Consider the following 19,371-nt stretch of genomic DNA (forward strand, 5'->3'; position numbering starts at 1 on the left):
GAACTAAAAATGAGCTGATGTGTTTTTCTTACAAAATTCCAGGAGAGTTTTGTAATATCTACCTGACTTTGAATGATACATGAGTGATATTTGCTAGAAGCTGATGTTGTTTGTCAAACATACGATACATACGACGATAATTCGTTTCATCTGGAATTCAATTCTAGATTTTACTGCTTTTTAGTGTAACCCCCAGTCGATGACTTCACCAAACATGGCGGGGGCTGACCGTGACGGGGTTTTCTCTGCGTTGACCGGTAGAATTATGCCCATTTACTTGACATTTGTGCAATAACGTCTCTTTGCAGTTGTCTATTGACACCCCTAGGCCATGTTGTGCAAATTTATTGAAGGAAATAGTCGTGTGATTTCGGGATGAGTGCGTCAACGTCCTCAACCGGCACTCTCCCCCGCCCCCTCCCGGGTGGGGCCGAGGGCCAGGCTGTCCCCACCCCGGTACAGGCTGGCCCGGATGGCTTCTTCTCCGCCACGGTGCTGAATCTGTCCCGGGCGCTAGCTGCCCTGACTCCCGCCCCTGTGGAGAAGGTGCAGCGGCTAATGCGGCTCTGTGGACAGGAGAATTCACAGGGAGGATACACTTTGGACCGGAGAGGCCGGGATGCGATCGTGGCACTTGGGGTCTTCATCATCGAGTCAGGACTTCAGCACAAGGTGCGTCAAAATGAACGGTTTACAAATACATCTGATGGTGTCTCTGTATTGTGCATACAGGTGGTTTTGTTGTTTTGCCTTTTGTCGACTTAATTATGTTGATTATACGACAAAAATGTTTTTCTATAGTCAAAAGACAATGCCCCCTCTTCACACCTGGAATACACCTTCCCCTTGAGAGAGAAATATTGGAGTGTCAAGGGAGATCAGGGTCTTCAGGGAGATGCGGGGGTTAAAATATGCCATAACACATACTAGCTTATGGCGTATTTTACAGTCATTTACAGGGCAAAAGCTGCTTGGATATGATGATATGTGTCTTTGGGCAGCTTGAACCTTTGACCTTGCTTAATTTCTTCAATTTGTTCTCTGCTTTTCAATGAATGAATGAAGACCTTTATTGTACAAAAGTACCCACTGGGTTAAGTTCAATGTATTTTCCGGTATATTACACTCATTTGTAGATCAGAAATTAATGTAGGGTCTCACGTGATGTATTTTCAATATGTCCAGAAGGAGAAACAGGTGATTGTTGGAGTATTGTGACTTCGCTTTGATGGATTTGGGGAAAACTGTGGATAAATTTAATACTGTACAGCGTGTTATGAGTAATGACCACAATATTCATCACATTTTCAGGAGCTCCTTGTGCCATACTTAATAGAGATCCTTAGAAACCTCCCTGGTGCTCACTGGATCCCTTCCCCCACCACAAGTAAACAGGTGAGTGAAGCTGTACTGTGTTTTATTAACCAAAACAGATGTAGGATTAGAAAACCCTTCCAGGACAGTCCAGTCTCTACCCATCTGCAGATTTTGACAGTGTTTCCTCCCACAGAATGGGCTTCCTGAGAGTGAGCAGTTCAGTTTCTGCCTGGTGACTCTGTTGACAGACATAGCACATAGAGATCCGTCCTTCCGTGGGGAGATCATTACAGCTCAGGTGGAAGTGCTACAGGTCAGTCTGATCTTTGCGCAGCTGTTTTAACCTTTAAAGATAAATAACTGAAGCTGCCACGTTACTCGTAGATCTTCCTGTCATCTTAGTTCAGGAGATTGAAATTGTCACCCTCAATAGGCTAGACAAGGAAATCTCGCCCTATACTTTACTTTGCTACATGGGCAGTTAACTAGGTACATGTACATGTATATGATGAGATAGTAGAAATCATCATCGAAGATTCAACAGATTAAAGCATTTCATGTGTCTATTTTACAGACGCTTGCCACCTTGTGCCAGAGTGGTGACATCCCCAAGGTTGCTCTGTGTAGTATTGTCGTTCCCTCTCTGCTAGGAGTAGCCCGTGCTCTGGGTCGGTACAGCACCAGCGACATCGGCCTAATCTCCCAGCTGTTTCCACGTGAGACTTTCTCCTCCCCTGCATCTACCCGAGTCAGCACACCTGCCACACCAACCTTCCCTGTCCTGGGGCACAGTCGTCCAGTCAGTGCTTGTCTACAGCTCACACTCGACCTGCAGGGACACTTCCTTCCACCGTCACCCAACCCCTCCCCCACCCCCTCCCCACGAGGGTCAGAGGGTGCAGCCATCTTTGGTAGCTCCCTGCCCAACTCTCCCATCCATGGAGGTGTATATCAGGGGGTGATGTCCCCACTGGCATCAGAAGACCTGTTACAAACTGTTGGCACCAGCTTCCCCATGGCATCCACCCTAGGAGGTAGTAGCAGAGCCCCCTTGCATCTCAATCCAGCCCAGTTACAGGACATCTTGTCCACTTCCAAATCTCTCCTTACCAAAGACATTCTCAAGAACTTGGATGCAAAAGCAACGGAGTGCTTCATGCCTGGAGGAGGCCCAAGCTATCCCTATCATTCCTTCAGTGAGACTTTGACGGTTGTGTTGACCAATCTTCTTCACGATCTCCTCTATAATGTGAAGGATCTTTCTGCCTCCTTTACCAAGGAAGTCCATGACTTCATCAAAGGTTTGTTTATGACAGGGCAGACGGAGGTCATGGAGAAACTAGCAGAGGCAAAAGTTTCCAATAAGCCGTTCAACCCAGTGGTGCTGCATGTGAGAGCGAATGCCGCCTGCGTGGACCTGCTGGTGTGGGCAGAGCAGGAGGAGACAGGGGTGGACGCCCTCTGCAGCCGTCTCCAGGAGAAACTCAACACAAGCACAAGCTCCAAGCTGGTGGTCTTGCACATGCCGCTGCTGCTGTGCTGCCTGCAGGGCCTTGGGTCCCTGGCAGAAAAGTTTCCCGGGAATACTTACAACATTCTCAACATCCTCCGTGACTTCCTGATCAACCCGTCGCCTCTGGTGATGAAACTTCACCGACTGCAGGTCACTTCAGCCACCAGGGGCAGTGCTCACTCACTCAGTGGGCCTCCATCCATCCAGGTGACTGGTACCAGTCCCGTTCACCCCCAGAGCCAGTCTTCTACTGAGTACCACCGCCTGCGCGACTCAGCCATCTCCAACATCTGCCGTGTCCTGAAGGCAGGGATGAAGGACGATCCAGACTGTGTTCATGCATTTCTGGCGTCCCTGTCCAACCGGCTGTATGCGGCTGAGATAAGCGACAGGGAATCCACCCTCATCTCCACCCACACTATCCATATCCTTGGTGCTATTGCAGTTACTTTCAAGGATGACCTCAAGACCATGCAGTCAGTCCTGCAGATCTTCCAACAGCGGTTCTGTAGCCCTGCCTCTCCTCTAGATGTCCTGATTGTGGACCAGTTGGCTCTCATGCTCCTGGCAGGAGAACCTACCACGTACCAAGAGATCCTGAAGATGTTCATCACCATCACTGTGGAGGCAGGGTCGGCCACCTACTCGCAGGACCTTCATGCCACCAACAACAAAGCCCATGGCTACAGGCATGTTTCCCTGGCAGTCATCAATGCCCTCGGGGTTGTAGCTAGTAACCTACAAGGTGAGGAACAGCTGCAGCAACTCCTTGTCCGTTTGCTGGAGCTGTTTGTGCAGATGGGACTGGAGGGGAAGCGAGCAAGTGAGAAGGCCAGCGAGAAGTCCTCCACAGCTATCAAGGCTTCCAGTAGTGCAGGGAACTTGGGCATCCTCATTCCCATCCTGGCCTTGTTGATGAGACGCTTGGCCCCAATCATGGATCCCAATCCACGGTTGTACAAGTTGTTTCGGGACTTCTGGCTGTACTGTGTAGTGATGGGATTTGCCACAGAAGGTGCCGGGTTGTGGCCACCGGAATGGTATGATGGAGTTTGTGAGATTGCCACCAAGTCCCCAGTGTTGCTGTCTCCAGGCGGCGAGCACCTGCGGTCAGAGCTCCAGTACAACTCAGCTCTGAGAAATGATGCAGCTGGGCCGGCAGAGCTGTATGAACTGAGGGCCACAATTCTCAATCTCCTTGGGCATCCAGCAGAGGTTGGGTCTCTCATTAACAAACTCAGCTTTGCTCAGTGCACCTATCTTCTCTCTGTCTTCAAGCTGGAGACCATGAGAGTCAAACACTCCACAGACATGAGCAGCTTTCACCTCGTCTTCCGCTATCTAGAGGACAAACAGGTACAGAAGGACAAGGCGGGGATGCTGCAGTGTCTGCTCGCCGTTGCTGACCAGGCCTTCAAGATCTTCCTCGACGTCATGACTAACAAGCCGCGGACAGATGTGTGGGAGAAAGAGCTTGTCAAGCATGCCCAGTTCCTCCTCGTCAAGTTCAACCATCAGATGAAACGCATCCGTCGGGTTGCAGACAAGTTTCTGTCAGGGCTTGTTGATCGGTTTCCACACCTGCTGTGGAGCGGAGAGGTGATCTCCACCATGCTGGATATCTTGCAGCTCCTGTCCAAGGGACTGGAGAGGGATTCAAAACTTGAGGCTATACGAGCAAAAGTTCCCAACACCTCCCATCAGCTGACCATCCCAGATACCACTGAGGCGAGGGAGAGTGTTGTACAAGACTTCGCAGCTCGGTGTACAGGGATTCTGCAAGAGGCCCTGAAGTGGGCACCTGCAGCCACCAAGTCCCACCTGGAGGAGTACCTGAGAAAAATTGAGAACACGTGTGACGGACTGACCAAACATGCAGGCATGGCTCTTGCAGCAGAAAGCATTCTACAGTACGCAGGTAACACGAAGGATGTTTCTACATCAAAGCTAGACAAGAGACCAAAGTGTGTGAACAAGGATCACTCCAGCTTCGTGGCTTCCACCAGCATGAGGAGCTGCTTCATGGGTGAGGTGCAGGGCATGTTGAGTCTGTGTCAGGGTGATGAGAGGAGGCTGGCACGCACCTTCCACCAACAGCTCACTGCATCCTCACAAGGCAGGGACTTCCAGCATTTCCGTAAGTCCCTCTTCCGAGTTACAGCACTGCTGATCAACAGTAAGGGCTGTCACCGGCCTCTACTGCACAGCCTGTGCCAGGCGCCCATACGCTATTTCACGGACAAGGCCATGGAGACCACCATCTGCTGTTGGCAGTGGCTGCTGGCAGCTAGAGCAGACTTGGAGCTTCCCTTCATGCTGGCCATGACAGCGGCGTGGAAGATGGGTGTGGACATGCGCCTCGGGCTGTTCATGCACAATGTGGAGGAAGTGGACGTGCTGGCCAGCTTTGGGGAGGAAGACTGTAAGTCGAAGGCACCGTATGTTGAGCCGCACAACATCTGGATCAACTTCCTGATGGAGAGGTTTGAGGTGGTGAAGTACCGCAGCACCTCACAAGTGGAAATGTTCGCCGACCTCCTGCACTACTCCCTCCCGATGTTCGTGGGTGGAAAGGATCCCATCATGAACCGACACGTTGTTGGGGTTGGTGCCCGATTCCGGCTTCTCACCCTTGGCCTCCTGCTCCTCCAAGGTGATGTCCTACCCAGCTGCCCCAGCAAGAACGTGCTTCGGGAGAAAGTCTACACCACGGCATTCGACTACTTCACAGCCATTCTGCCCATTCCACTGAAGGACACCACGACATTGAGGGAGGTCATTGAGATGGTCATGAAGTTCTGGAAGTCACTTCATTCAGACAAGAAGTACTTGAAGACAAGCCATGTGATTGGTTCTAGTTTCCCTGAACTTGACTCTGACACCATCAGTGTGCGTAGTGCCACTGCAACCATGACGTCCATGCCAGCTGATCTGCGAGCAAGCTCAGATGTTGGCCCTCGCTCGACTCAAGGTTGGGTAAACACCATGCCGATGTCCTCCAACATGTCTACCCTGTCCAGGCGGTCTGCAGGAACCACACGCAGCAAGAGCAGGGTGGGAGAGGTGGGAAGTTTTTTTATTTTGTTAATGATAGAACAGGCATTAATTACAAGTTGGACATGTAGATAAAAGACATACAGCTTGTATGCATAATATTTGTTACTTAAGCATCTAGAAATCTTATACATATTACAAATAAATCTGTCAGATGAGCAGAGCATATTGTGTCAAATGACATGGAAACTTCAGCAACATCCTCTAACTTTACCCACCTAAAGTGACCTAAAGTGTTTTGTGGTCACACCAGGTACTGGTGAAGGACTACATGCGACGGCGAGGGCTGCTGCTGTCTCTGGTTGGGAACGAGATTGAGCGGCTAACGACGTGGTACAACCCCCTGGGCCTGTCGGAGCTGAGCTTCGTGGGGCAGGACACCATCACCGCCTGGCAGTCCCAGCCCATGTCAGACAGGGCCTGGAGGGACACGGTACAGATGGCGTGGGATATCTCCCCGCGACTGGCACTGCAACTCCCAGCCAGGTAAATCCTAAGTCTCATGGGTATTACATAGAAAGATGATACATACAGCTGTGCAGCTGGAACCCGAAACTGCTGTTCAAGCAAGTGGAACACACATTCCCTGCTTGGGTCTATTTCATAACTGATTTTGCTTTTTTACTTTTTCATCAGATTTTGTGTAAACAGACAATTTCATCTTTGGATGAAAATTTGTGCCCTTGTCAGTTGTATCTACACGGAGTAGTTGTTCATCATGCTTCCTCTTAATACAGGTTCCGTCAGACAGAAGCCATCTCCAGGGAGGTGACACGTCTAGTCAGGAATGACCCCCAAGCAGTGGTCGATGTTCCCAGAGCAATCCAGGTAAAACTCGGACTCTTTTTAACTGTATGTGTTTGTAAACAGGATAGATTTATGATTTTTGTTATGCTCTTCCTCAAGTAAGAAGTGCTAAACTTTTGGGACTTCTCCTGTTTCAGATACATTAATTTTCTCGAGGATTACTGAACATTGTGTAATGGCTGTCTTATTTTTGCAGTTCCTTTTGCCTGCGTGGGTTGAGGAAAAGTCACCTGACCAGAAAGTAGGCCTCACTCTGGCAGCATGGCCTGTTATAGATTAATTTTAAATTATTATTTTTGTTTTATTCTATAACTCGGTATTTCAGCTTGGACCAAGAAAGCTTGTAAGGTTCTAAAACATTGCTGCATGGGTGGAGGTATGGAGTTTAAGAGTGCTTTTTTTAGCTCAGCAAAATTATACTTCAGGTCCTGCTGTGTAGTGCGTGGTTAAAGAACTCAATGTGGAGGTGGGCCATTACTAAATAAGGAAAATGCTTCATGGGCTGAGGCTAGTACTTAACACAAGTTTCCCTAGTGAAGGTTGAATGTACTGTTTCTGCCATTCTGCAGTACCTGGTGACAGAGCACAGTGTTGAGGTGGACGCCCCAGAACTGAGCCACATCCTGACCTGGTCTGGTGTCAACCCCGCCATGGCGCTGTCGTACTTCTCCCGCCAGTTCCCGCCTCATCCCTTCACCTCGCAACTCGGCGTCAAAGTCCTGCGCTCCCTCCCGCCCGAGGTCACCCTGTTCTACGTCCCACAGCTGATCCAGGTATGATATCAGTTTTCATCGGAAAAAGGGTTAAACAGTAACTTCCTCTAACAGAATGATTCACTACATATGGACCCAAATTACCGATGTCTTCAGGAATGATCCACATGTAAATGTCACCAACATAATGATGCTAATGACTTAACCACACAAACTGTGATCATTTCTATCATGACTGGAACGTCTAAAGTATAAGTCCACCTGAAATAGTTGTGGTGTTTGCTATACATTGTACTCTTTACATTTGTTGTGGAACTAGGATTTTCTAGAAATGTCAGCTACCTTTTCTTACCCCAGGCTCTACGTTACGACACCATGGGGTACGTACAAGAGTATATCCAGTGGGCCAGTCGGCGCTCCCAGCTACTGGCTCACCAGTTTGTCTGGAACATGAAGACCAATGCTTACACTGATGAGGACGGCACCATCAAGGACCCAGAGGTGTGGATTTCAATAGTATAACATGCAAGCTTTGCAGGACTTGATGGCTCACTACGCTAAACACCTTCCCATGCCTGATCCCTTGATGTTCAGTGTTGTTAAAGTCTATCTAGTGAAAAGGTCCCTTTCATACTCTGACAGCAAGTCCCATTCTTGCAGGTTGGAGATCGTTTTGAGGCCATGATTGAGCTGATGACTCGGACATTATCAGGCCCGGCTAAACAGTTCTATCAACGGGAGTTTGACTTCTTCGGGAAGGTGACGGCTATCTCAGGGGAGATCAGACCATATCCTAAAGGTGCAGAGAGGAAGAAAGCCTGTCTCAAGGCCATGAAGAAAATTGCTGTGAGTACCTAAGATCTATGTTGAGCACTGTATTGCATTTTATATTTCAATGATGGGGAAGTACCCTTCGCTTAGAAATGTTACGCAAATTAGCTTGTGTGTTGAAAGATCAACTGACTCCTTTGTGTTAAGGCTAATTAGATGTGCCTAAATACCAAATGCAACATATAATTCACAAAACAGACCTTGTTATCCACAGTTTACCAGTGTTATCACCATTCTTCAGATATGTACTTATTGATACATGTTCATAGTTATAAGTTGTATTCAGGAAATAGCATCACAGACTCCTAGATATTTTCAGTAGACGTTTCATGTGCTTTGAACCAAGGACGTTGGAGCTCCTTGTTTGAACTTATAATTACTGTTACCACGTGGTATGGTCTGACCAACACCCTTGTTCCTGCTGCCCTTCAGGTCCAGCCTGGCTGTTACCTGCCCAGTAACCCTGAGGCTGTCGTGTTGGGCATCGACTACAACTCAGGAACTCCCCTCCAGAGCGCAGCAAAGGCACCTTTCCTGGCCAAGTTTAAGGTCTGTTTTTGTTGGGTTTTTTTTAAGTTAGTTGTTGTTTGCTTTAGTATTTGACTCCAATGAACCTGAGTCTATAGTGTGTTTGATCCATTGTTTAGTTACCCTGCTTAAGGATCAGAAGTGTGAGCTTTTAAATCTTAGCTGGTGTTACACTATGGACATGTGGATACAGTTTGTGTGAAACCTGTGACTGTGCTCTCTGCAGGTGAGAAAGTGTGGGATCAACGATCTGGAGAACCTTGGACTGGAGGGAGGGGACACAACAGATGGAACAGCAGAGGAGGTCTGGCAGGCAGCCATCTTTAAAGTGGGAGATGATGTGCGACAGGACATGCTCGCACTGCAGGTATGACAGATTGGCAGCAAAAGATATCAGTTGCTTCTCTGAGGTCCCTACTGTAATATGGGTATTGGTTTATACACTCAATGATGCCAACAGGTAGGTGGCAGCCATTTCATGCTGATTACATGTAGATGAGAATTTATTAACAAGCTGAAACAGTTTACTTATTGTTTTTATTGTACTATACATGGCATGCAACTATTAACTTTCAGAGGGAGAATGACTTTCTATAACTTAATAAGCTAAAAGTGTTGAGGCCTTTCCCTCAAGGTGAAACTGAATGAAGATAATTTTCTGTTTCAGGTGATGACACTATTTAAGAACATCTTCCGGCAGGCGGGGCTGGACCTGTTCCTGTACCCGTACCGTGTCATCGCCACGGCGCCAGGCTGTGGTGTCATCGAGTGCATCCCAGACACCAAGTCACGTGACCAGCTGGGACGGCAGACCGACATCGGCCTGTACGAGTACTTCCTGCAGAAGTATGGAGATGAGATGACCCTCATGTTTCAGAACGCCCGCCGGAACTTTATTGAATCAATGGCGGCTTACAGCGTTATAGGGTTCCTGCTACAAATCAAGGACAGGCATAATGGAAACATCATGCTGGACTCACAGGTAAGGAAGATAGAATGGTAAGCTGTGTACACATGTATGCCAATAAGTTTTTTTCTGAGTCAGTCTCAATGCATTGGAAACCCGGATTGCCTGCTACCAGAAAAGGATACCCGCTCAATGCTGTTCCTTGATCTTTTTTTAAATAGCAAGGGGTATGTCCACACTCAGTGAAATTGTATATACAATGTACATGTACTGTCACTTGTTCTTCTGACCATTTGAAGGGAGTGTTCCTGATAAAATTAATGATCATGATTGACTGTTCCTCAGGGCCACATCATGCACATAGACTTCGGCTTCATGTTCGAGAGCTCACCTGGGGGGAACCTCGGCTGGGAGCCAGACATCAAACTGACAGATGAGATGGTGATGATCATGGGTGGGAAGATGGACGCCCCTCCGTTCCGACGCTTCATGGAGCTGTGTATACAGGTAATTCATAAGTAGTGTGGGCTACATTTAATACAGACCCTCAGAACAATTAAAGAAATGGGACAGTTGTCTTATGGTCCTAGCCATTTATCTGCTGAACCACAGTTTGTTTGCTGTTGATAGGGACTGCAGTCCTTCTGTAAGGTATGCTGATCTGTCAGTCAGTTTAAGACACAGACAAGACCCCAACACATTTGATAAAACATGGCTGTATCCCAGTGTGATGGCCACCCATCCATCAGTTCAAACTTCACAGACTAGCCTTTAGTAATGGCCTTCAGCTAATTGGGCAGCCTTGACTGTATGTCAACTGAGCCAATAAAATGAAATGAAAACAATAACCATTTACTGCTTGTTTCTAGGGCTACCTTGCTGTGCGCCCCTACCAGGAGGCTATCGTGTCGCTGGTTGCTCTGATGTTGGACACAGCACTGCCGTGTTTCCGAGGCCAGACCATCAAGCTGCTTCGCCAGCGCTTTGCTCCCCTGCAGAACGAGAGGGATGCGGCCAACTACATGCAGAAGGTCATCAAGGACTCCTTCCTCAACTACAGGAGCATTACCTACGACATGCTGCAGTACTACCAGAACCAGATCCCCTACTAGAGGGCACTGTTGTCAGCTACATCTTGTATGCAAGTGTTAAGACTATCCTTAAAAGGGAAACAAAGCAGTGAAGTTTTATGTATCTTGTGTAGAACTGATTAAAATGCAGTAAGTAGAGATCTGTATTTTATTATTAATTACAGATGTAGAAAGATCAGAAATATGGTGTATATGATACAGTATCTACATGGTACGTGCTTATTACTATATATAAGATTGCTTACTTGCTTAGACATGAAAAAAAGTCATTTGAAGCCCTACAATTAAATCTTGTTACTGCATGTAAAGTTTCCCATATTGTTTGGAGGAGCATACTTTCTTCTAATCTTCCATGTTACATTTCTAAGTTTCTATTGTACATGTAGATTTTACAATTATAGTGTGACTATTAGGTTTGATTGGGTTTTTTATGTTTCAAATTACTGTCAAACCTTCTCAGAAAGCTTCTGCAACTTTCTGTCAGTAAGGCATGACTGTCCAACTGATATTGCTGTGTTCCGTTGTTCAAACTTGTTGGTAGTGGTTTGGTTCCAGCTGTTGTATACATACCAACGTTCCATAGGCAACTCTAATGCAATAAGGTGTTTTGAGTGTACATTGTTGTTGTATCATTTCCTTTTGAACTGCACAATGTGATTTATCATTGTACATATATGTGCTCTAGTCAAGTTGTTCCTGTATTTTCACACATTGTAAGTAGTCAGAGAAAGAGTAAAATGTAACATAGCCAAACTGTCATGTAGTACTGTATTAGGAAGAGGGTAATGATTATAACACTGTTGTGTGAGATGAAACTGAAGTGCAATATTAAAATGGAGATTATCGGTATGAAATATAAGGGAATTTGGGTCTTTTAGATACATAATGTATCTTCTCTAACATCAAAAACAAAACAATTTTCACAGATTTATTTGTTTTGTTCCAAATCACTAAAAGCTATAGTAGCAAGTATGAATATAATCAGCTACTCCAGAAAAAATTCTTTCACCAAATTGAAGCCTGCCAAATTTGCAAAAATTACAGTATGCATACATTGTAGTTTGAAACTACTATCTTGATTAGATCTTCTATTCAACAAGATTACAATGTTGTCAATCCTGTCTCTTCGTGCAGCAGAGACTTGTTGAAGGATAACTGTACAGAGTAGTCAATGAAAGGCTTTGTTACACGTGAAGCTTGATGTTGATGTCTAGGAGGACTTCCAGGAACTACAGACTAAATGTGACAAGTCTGCAGTGGGATAATTCTCCTATTTGTTCATTTTGTACACTGGGGTACCTCAATTGTTCATTTCTTCTATTGCTCTTGCACCCATTTTTTCTGGATCATTCCCAAATTCAGTCTCAGTATTTCTCAACATAGTCAAGCTGTGCAGCTTTTTACATATATTACTATAAAACACTGTTGGTTTGGACATACACGTCTCACAATATATTGTCATTGCCTTGTTGTTAGTTATGTATTTCCAGGTTTTAGTTGTGGTTATATGCATGTAGAGGAGGTGAGAACTCCCAGCTGGACAGGAGTAATACTGCGCTCTGTCTCGTACTTTGTACTTAGTTTGGATGTCTTTAGACTCACAAAGTAGTTTAAGTTGAGAACAAGCAGCTGGATATTACCATGTGGGGCAAATACATCATGTTTGTCTGGTTACCAAATGATGTTTCTTGTCATTATTGCTAAGACACAGCAATCTGATAACATTATCAGCCACTGATTTCTTCCTGTTGGTACTAAATCCTGAAACTACATTTGTATGTGTTTTATGCAATCTGTCTTCAACATCAGCTGTAACTATTTCAAGCATTGACTATCTAAAATCCAACTCTGCAATCGTCTTTGATCATCAAGTCATTTTTACTTACTTGAACTCATCTAATAGCATCAACATAACCTATTATCAATGATTCAATTGATGATCTTCTATCCAACACCATTTAAAACATATCTTCCTTAAGTACCAAAACAGTATCTAATGTCGATTGGAATCAAGTGAAAATGTTTTAATCCCTACAGTTCTAACATAAAAATTGCAAATGGTCCAAATCACAACAGCTGTTCTATTAACATTTCGTTTGAATAATCAAGATATATACACTTGTCACCATTCTTAAACTTGAATTGCTCAATCCAAGTACCTGTGCTCTAATAGAACTATTGATAAACTTCAGCAGTACTAACTAGGTTTTCTGAATTTACTACAGAATGTGCTATCATAATCTAATTTGAACAAAATATCTAGTTGATTCAATCTGAAAACTTTATTATGTATCATGAGCACACAAAACAATACTGTCACTGCTGACCCCAACTAGCACTGGCATTACCACTGGTCAGTTTCAATCCTGAAACACACTGCAAAATTTTGAATGTTCAACAAAATCCAACATGAAACTTAACATCCAATGAAAATTGGTAATGTCATGCTTCCAACATAATTCCTTGTCACCTAATCCAGTTCAAACATGACTTTGTTGGTGAACTGTACGGCACACTCGGCCCTGTGCTCCGTCACTACCTCCTCCTCACCAGTACTGACATCCCTGATTGTTAGTGCATCCACAGCTTGCGGTTCGGACTTCTTGGCGGGGTCAGATTTTCCCTTCTTGACATCACCATCTCCAACTTCACCTTGACCTGCTGGTTTGTGCTCAGGTGTAGACTCTGTGTTGGACACACTTGGAACAGTGACCTCCTCTGATACATTTGCTGCCATGGTGGGCTCACCTTCTGTCTTTCTATGACCATTTGCTACCTTCTGGCCATTCTGATTATTTTTCTTACCCTTTTGCTTCTTTTTGCCTTTCCCATTCCTTTCATCATCGAGTTTGTGGATCTCCACATTGTCCGAGAAAGTGACGCTTTTCTTCCCTGAGTTCTTCCTTTCCCTTCCTGTGTTGATGATGGTTTTATTAAAACCAACTGTGTCTTGAGTAGCTGCTTCTTTCTCACTCTCTGAATATATTGTTGACTGTTCTGAGACTTCAAGTTTGCTTGACGTGCTTGCCTTTCTATCTTCATCCTCCTTTCTTCCTTCCAAGTGCCCACCTTTCTCATCTGATACTCCTGGTCCTGCCTCAGTGCCAGTGTTAGAATCCTGACTTTGAGCTTGTGTTTTCCCTTTCCTTTTCCTTCTCCTCCTTTTTGTCTTCCCAGTTGGCACATGCCCCCCGTCCTCTTCATCTTGTACCATCTCGACAGGACCTCCATCACCCTTACCAGAAACAGTGTTCTCTAGCACCATTTGATTGACAGCTTCTGTTCCCTGGGTGCTTCCTGAATCATCGGCATCATCATCATCACTATCCAACCCCTCTCCTTTCTGTCCTCCCTCAATGACTTCACTAACACGTTCCTTAATGGAAGACTTCCCAGTTTGAGGTGAGATGTCCAGATTCCCATCTACCGTCGCACTTGTGGGCTTTCCTCCCATCTCCTCCTGATCCTGCACACCAGACACATCCTGTATTCAACATTTAATATACATGTATTTATTAATCATTCATTAGAAATCACTGATCACAAATATGATTCTGTAATTGGAATTGAAACAGAAATAATCTCATGGAGAACACATGATAACCTGAAGTTCCTGGCACCCACTCTAATATCCTTCATAAAAGCCTTCTAGTATGCTTACAAAAAACTTAAACTGTTCTCCAAATCACAATTTGACTCACCAGAAATTTTCGACTGAATCACTCAGTCTTCCTCAGCTATCTGACCCAAATGCTGTGGACACGTGATTTTTCCCACGTCAAAGGTTGTCTGAAGTCGATATCGGCCCCCGTCCCGGTTGAGCAACAGTTGAAGTGCCCTGATGTATATGGCCTCAGACAACCTTTGACCCTTTGCTGACGTCACACGCGGGAAAAATCACGTGTCCACAGCATTTGGGTCAGATAGCTGAGGAAGACTGAGTGATTCAGTCGAAAATTTCTGGTGAGTCAAATTTTCAGTTGGAGAACAGTTTAAGTTTTTCATAATGTAATTTACCAACTCAGATGAACTTTCATGCTGATTCTAGTATGCTTGTAACATACCGGTTACTCTACAGTCTTCACCTAGCATGGTGTGCCACGAGTCCATGTTAAGTCTCAATTTAACACAGAAACATCAGACTGGATAGCATAAAACTAACCGTGAGTTCAATGGCCAGCTTGTCCTCTGAAGCCTCTGTGACCTTGACACTGCTTGTGTCTGTAGCCACGGCCTGGCCTTCCCTGACCACTGCCTGGACGGCTGCCTTCACACTATCTTCTGTCAGGAACTGTTTCTCCTGGGAGGACACAAAGTGGAGGATTAGCAGATACAACATTGAGTGGCCAAAGTCATTCAAGTTGGCAAGTACAAGCCTCAAAATGGCCTGCCTGATTTGAACCTGGGACTACTCTTTATCATAAGTGTGGTGGGTTCTTTAACATGCTCGAGGTATGGCTCTCATTGGACTGCTTACTATTCTCCAAAGACTGAAACCAATACCACTAACTACCAGTAACATGCAAATCCAGTTTTGGCATATTAACAATTAGGCTACAATTGGGATCATTAACATTAGACCACAGTATGATACATCCAAGTTCCTCACCTCTAAGTTCATGATGTCCACCCCAGCCTTGAAGCTGGACCACAATCCCTTGCAGCTGTTGTCCTTGTGCAGCAGCAACACAGCATTGTGGGGCGACACGTCTACACTGGTCTGACTCCGTACCACGGTGTTACCATCCAGCAGGACCACAAACAGCTGGTAGTACTGCAGCCCGGTGGTACCTGGGTGGATTGAAAATATTTGTTAGATGATAAAGGGTAAGGGTAGGATAGCATATAGCAGCTCAAAGCTTTAGAATAAGCTGTAGTTTTTTTTCCAGTGTTGAATGCAACTGAAGGTATTCATTGGCAAACATCTTCTGAGTTGGTTCAGCTCTTTATGAGTCAGTCTAATGCCAGCCCCCATGTATGAACATAAGATAAAAGACTGGGAGTGAGTTTAGAACTGGAGTCTAGCTAGAACTTTAATTCCCAGTAAGAATAACTGTAACTGCACCTGCTGCCTGGAACTGGACACTGATGATGTAACTGGATGTTGAGTAGGTCTTACTGATGTTCTTCTCGATGATATTGGGGACATGGATGACAATCGTCATACTGTCCTCGTCTTGTCTGTAGGTATAGTCAGGACAGGTGGGGGAAGCAGGTGTGGCCCTGTCAGGTGTGGTGCTAACAGGTGTGGTGCTAGCAGGTGTGGCTGAGTCTGAGGGTAGATCCAGACTTGTGGAGCTGCTTTGGAGCTCATCTTCTTCCTTGAAAATGTCCTTGTCTGATGCATCAATAGTGGTTGCTGCTGTTGCAACATCACTGACTGGTCCAGTCCCTGTCCCTTCTGTCTCAGTTGCTGATGGATTTTTATCCCTGCTGTCTGTCTCCATCTCTGACACTTCAGTTGGTAAGATGTTCTCTGTACTTCCTCCATCCTGTACATGGTTCTCTTCTGCTTTCCCTCCTACCTGTACATCTGTGACTTCCTCCACCAGCTGCCTGTCTTCTGTCCTTCCAGCAGTGAATGGAAGGTCTTCCTGTGGAGCTGGCTTAACCACCAGCGTCACCGTCAACTGCCTCTTGCTCTTGTCAAACTTTGCGCTTCCTTCATTCTCGTCTACGGGATATGGCAGACTGATGTCCAGCTTGTAGGCAGGTTTCTTTGACTCCACCTTCAGCTGTTTCTCGAAGATGTCTAGCTCCAACTTGGCCGCTGACTTCAGAAGAGGAAAGTCAATGTCAACTACAAGTTCCTTCGGTCGTGTGGATGGAGCAGCATCAGGTGCCTCACGGAAGTTCTGGATATCAAATTCTGATCGATGCTTGATGGTGTACTTGGGCACAGTGAAGTCTTGCTTCTGTTCTGGTTCATTTTCTTCATTGGGTCTGACTGAGCTTTGTGTTTCTTTTGTTTTTTCTGTGTTTCCTGAAGGGGGACTGTAAGGATAGGGGAACTGGATAGGGTCATCATCATTGTCGGGGGAAGTCTGGGGTCCATCAGGCAAGCGTTTCCTATGAAAGATCAATCAACAACTATACATTAACTGAATATCAAGGCAAAGTTAGATAACAAATCAATAAAAACTGTTCCACTTATGACCAGCCATACAGCTTGAGTACGACTGCACTAAGCACTGAGTATGACAACCATAAAAAGTGAAGGAGCTTAACTATGGAAAGTACATGTAATGGAAAAACAAAAAACTCAAGGCAGAACTATAATCAAAGAAAATCAGCATCGTACACAATGTTAGTTCACAATAGTAGGTCTAAGAAAGCTTTTTTTTTCTTTTTTTTTCTCCAGTGTGGCATACCCACCTCATGACTGTAGCTGTAGGAGTCCCTTTGTACTTAATCTTGGGAAACTTGATGTTGGTTTTATCCAGTTTCACTTGGAACTGCCTCTCTATAGCACTGAAGGCAATGTCATTCACCATCTGCTTAAACCTGCAAAATAAAAGTAATAAATTTGTTTCTTTGAATCTTAGGTACTGAATTTTGATTCACATGGCTGTAAGGCCACATGCTTGTATATTTAAAATTATCTATTTACTTAAAAAACATTTCGGGCAAGTTCAGCCTTTCCAAGACGTCTTACCTCTTATCACCAGCAGCTTTCTCCAACGTCTCCTGATGAAACACAACGTCATACACCATGCAGCGCTGCTTGTTCTTATCCAGGTCCTCCCGGCCTGGTGTCAGGCTGTGGGGAACAGACCACGTCTCCCCTATCCTTCTGTTGGGCCCCTCCCCCTGCATACAGGGCTGGCTGCTGGGTTTCTGAAACAACAATGAGAAAACAATTCATCATGCAGGTGTAATAGGTCATCTACATGCATGGAGGTAGAAGGGAGACCCTTCTTTGACATAGGTACAGAACACATCAAGAAGTCAAATTTGCACAAAATGATGACTTGAAATACTCCTAGCTAGTTATTTTTGCTGAATTCATTTCTAGTGTCATTTCTAATAATTTGTTCCTTTACTGAATGTTTACACATACTTAGTAAATGTTTTGGGCCATATATGCAAAAACCTTGCTAATTAGCATACGGGCACCCAAAGCATGAACTAGTAAATTAAAATTACTCTGTAAGCCACTACACTAGTGCTCTAGTTCTCTGGTACGTTAACATATATCCTATGAATATCTGCCCTTTGAATATCTCATTCTCAACTACTCTTACAACATCCTATACTCCTCTGTTCTGTTTCTCTGACCATTATCTGTGTTTCTTACCCTCGGCCCATTCTCTGTCCCCCGGCCCATTCTCTGTCTTTTTGACCCTTCTCTGTTGTTATGGTAACCCTAAATTAGGGTTAGCATAACCCTAAATTAGGATTTGCGTAACCCTAGATTAGGGTTAGCGTAACCCTAAATTAGGATTTGCGTAACCCTAAATTAGGGTTAGCGTAACCCTAAATTAGGAACCCTAAATTAGGGTTGCCGTAACCCTAAATTAGGGTTAGCGTAACCCTAAATTAGGGTTAGCGTAACCCTAAAGTAGAGTTGCCGTAACCCTAAATTAGGGTTAGTGTTATGCAAACCCTAAAATAGTTGCTAATGGTAATGAGCAATCATTTGCAAATATGGCCCAAAACCAATGAAGCTGTTACCTAAATGTGTGGGGAAACATGCGTCACTGTTAAAACTTTTTACCTCAACATGCTGGTTAGCACAAATGTTGATGAAACATTTCTTCTCCCCGTCCAGGGAAGTTTTGATGACGTAGTGAGGTTCAGGGTTGATGAAGGTGACGTCAGTTCCCCGCTCCCTCTCCATGGCCGTGATCTCAGCCTCATATCTGAAACAGATTACAAGAAAGACATTTAGGCTGTGCATGATATACAAATTATGTGATAAAGAACCTTGTTGCTACTCTAACTGGCAAGTAAACTACTAGTATGCTAAAAATTAAAAAGAGCAGTCATGAATACACATTTCAGTTTTATCAACCCAGGATCGAGCTGTTGAAAAACGTGTATAATGAAACGTTTGTCATCACATACACCTCTGAGTGGATAGTTATAAGTTAGCCTCCTTCGCAGACTTGTTGGAGCGGGAAACCTTTTCTCCGTGGCAAAAACTCCCTTAGCGGCAAAATCATCCCTCCGCGGCATAACTCGCGTCGCTCACCTAAAAAATAATGCCGCCGCCCAACAAGTCTGCGAAGGAGGCTAGTTAGTGGCTGAATTCAGATCAGATCAGATTGAGAAGTGCACATATATGTAGTCAAGAACTAAATGAAATGAACATCATGCCAATTACCAGTCTGAAAATCCATCACAAGTCTCTTGCGATCATGGAAATTACTGGTATATACCCCCTGTTCAGGCGATCTCATGTCTGTTGATTAACGCGCCCCCCTCCCACCACTATCTAGCAAATAACAACGAATCGCATGGGTATCCCGTACCTTTTCCGGTTTTCTGGATCAGATATTTCCTCGGCGTACTCGGCAAACAGTTTCCTGAACTCCTCGCTTTTGAAAGCTTTCTCAAACCGCTGGAGTTCATCCTGGGTCATGTTCAGGTCTTCCAACTTCTGTCGAC

General features: G+C 45.1%; 2 protein-coding genes across 4 annotated transcripts in view; one reads left to right on the plus strand and one right to left on the minus strand.

Moving 5' to 3' along the window:
* The first annotated feature begins 22 nt into the window (after positions 1-22).
* LOC109470237 (phosphatidylinositol 4-kinase alpha-like) lies at positions 23-12,686 on the plus strand. 2 transcript variants are annotated; one of them, XM_019769080.1, is made up of 15 exons: positions 23-672; positions 1,312-1,395; positions 1,511-1,630; positions 1,892-5,893; positions 6,138-6,370; positions 6,622-6,712; positions 6,888-6,932; positions 7,261-7,464; positions 7,762-7,905; positions 8,065-8,250; positions 8,668-8,784; positions 8,990-9,130; positions 9,431-9,745; positions 10,016-10,177; positions 10,540-12,686. In XM_019769080.1, exons 1-15 carry the CDS (start codon positions 376-378, stop codon positions 10,780-10,782), a joined length of 6,384 nt encoding a protein of 2,127 aa, XP_019624639.1. In that variant the 5' UTR covers positions 23-375; the 3' UTR covers positions 10,783-12,686. The 2 variants fall into 2 exon arrangements, with proteins under 2 accessions (XP_019624639.1, XP_019624640.1); XM_019769081.1 differs by lacking the exon at positions 6,888-6,932 and having other exon boundaries at positions 10,540-12,683.
* Positions 12,687-12,770: 84 nt separating this feature from the next.
* LOC109470242 (protein kintoun-like) overlaps positions 12,771-19,371 on the minus strand; it is a 7,649-nt gene continuing 1,048 nt past the window's right edge. The window contains exons 2-9 of one of the 2 annotated variants that reach the window (XM_019769100.1): positions 19,236-19,360; positions 18,479-18,623; positions 17,417-17,598; positions 17,137-17,265; positions 15,827-16,830; positions 15,371-15,552; positions 14,924-15,061; positions 12,771-14,245 (exon numbers count right to left, since the gene is read on the minus strand). In XM_019769100.1, coding sequence (XP_019624659.1) covers positions 13,232-14,245; positions 14,924-15,061; positions 15,371-15,552; positions 15,827-16,830; positions 17,137-17,265; positions 17,417-17,598; positions 18,479-18,623; positions 19,236-19,360 — 2,919 coding nt within the window. In that variant the 3' untranslated portion in view covers positions 12,771-13,231. The remainder of the gene's footprint in view (positions 14,246-14,923; positions 15,062-15,370; positions 15,553-15,826; positions 16,831-17,136; positions 17,266-17,416; positions 17,599-18,478; positions 18,624-19,235; positions 19,361-19,371) is intronic. The other variant, XM_019769101.1, reaches the window with a different exon arrangement.

Source organism: Branchiostoma belcheri, unplaced genomic scaffold, assembly GCF_001625305.1.
Source record: "Branchiostoma belcheri isolate BF01 breed outbred unplaced genomic scaffold, Haploidv18h27 scaffold22, whole genome shotgun sequence".
NCBI classification, from domain to species: domain Eukaryota; kingdom Metazoa; phylum Chordata; class Leptocardii; order Amphioxiformes; family Branchiostomatidae; genus Branchiostoma; species Branchiostoma belcheri.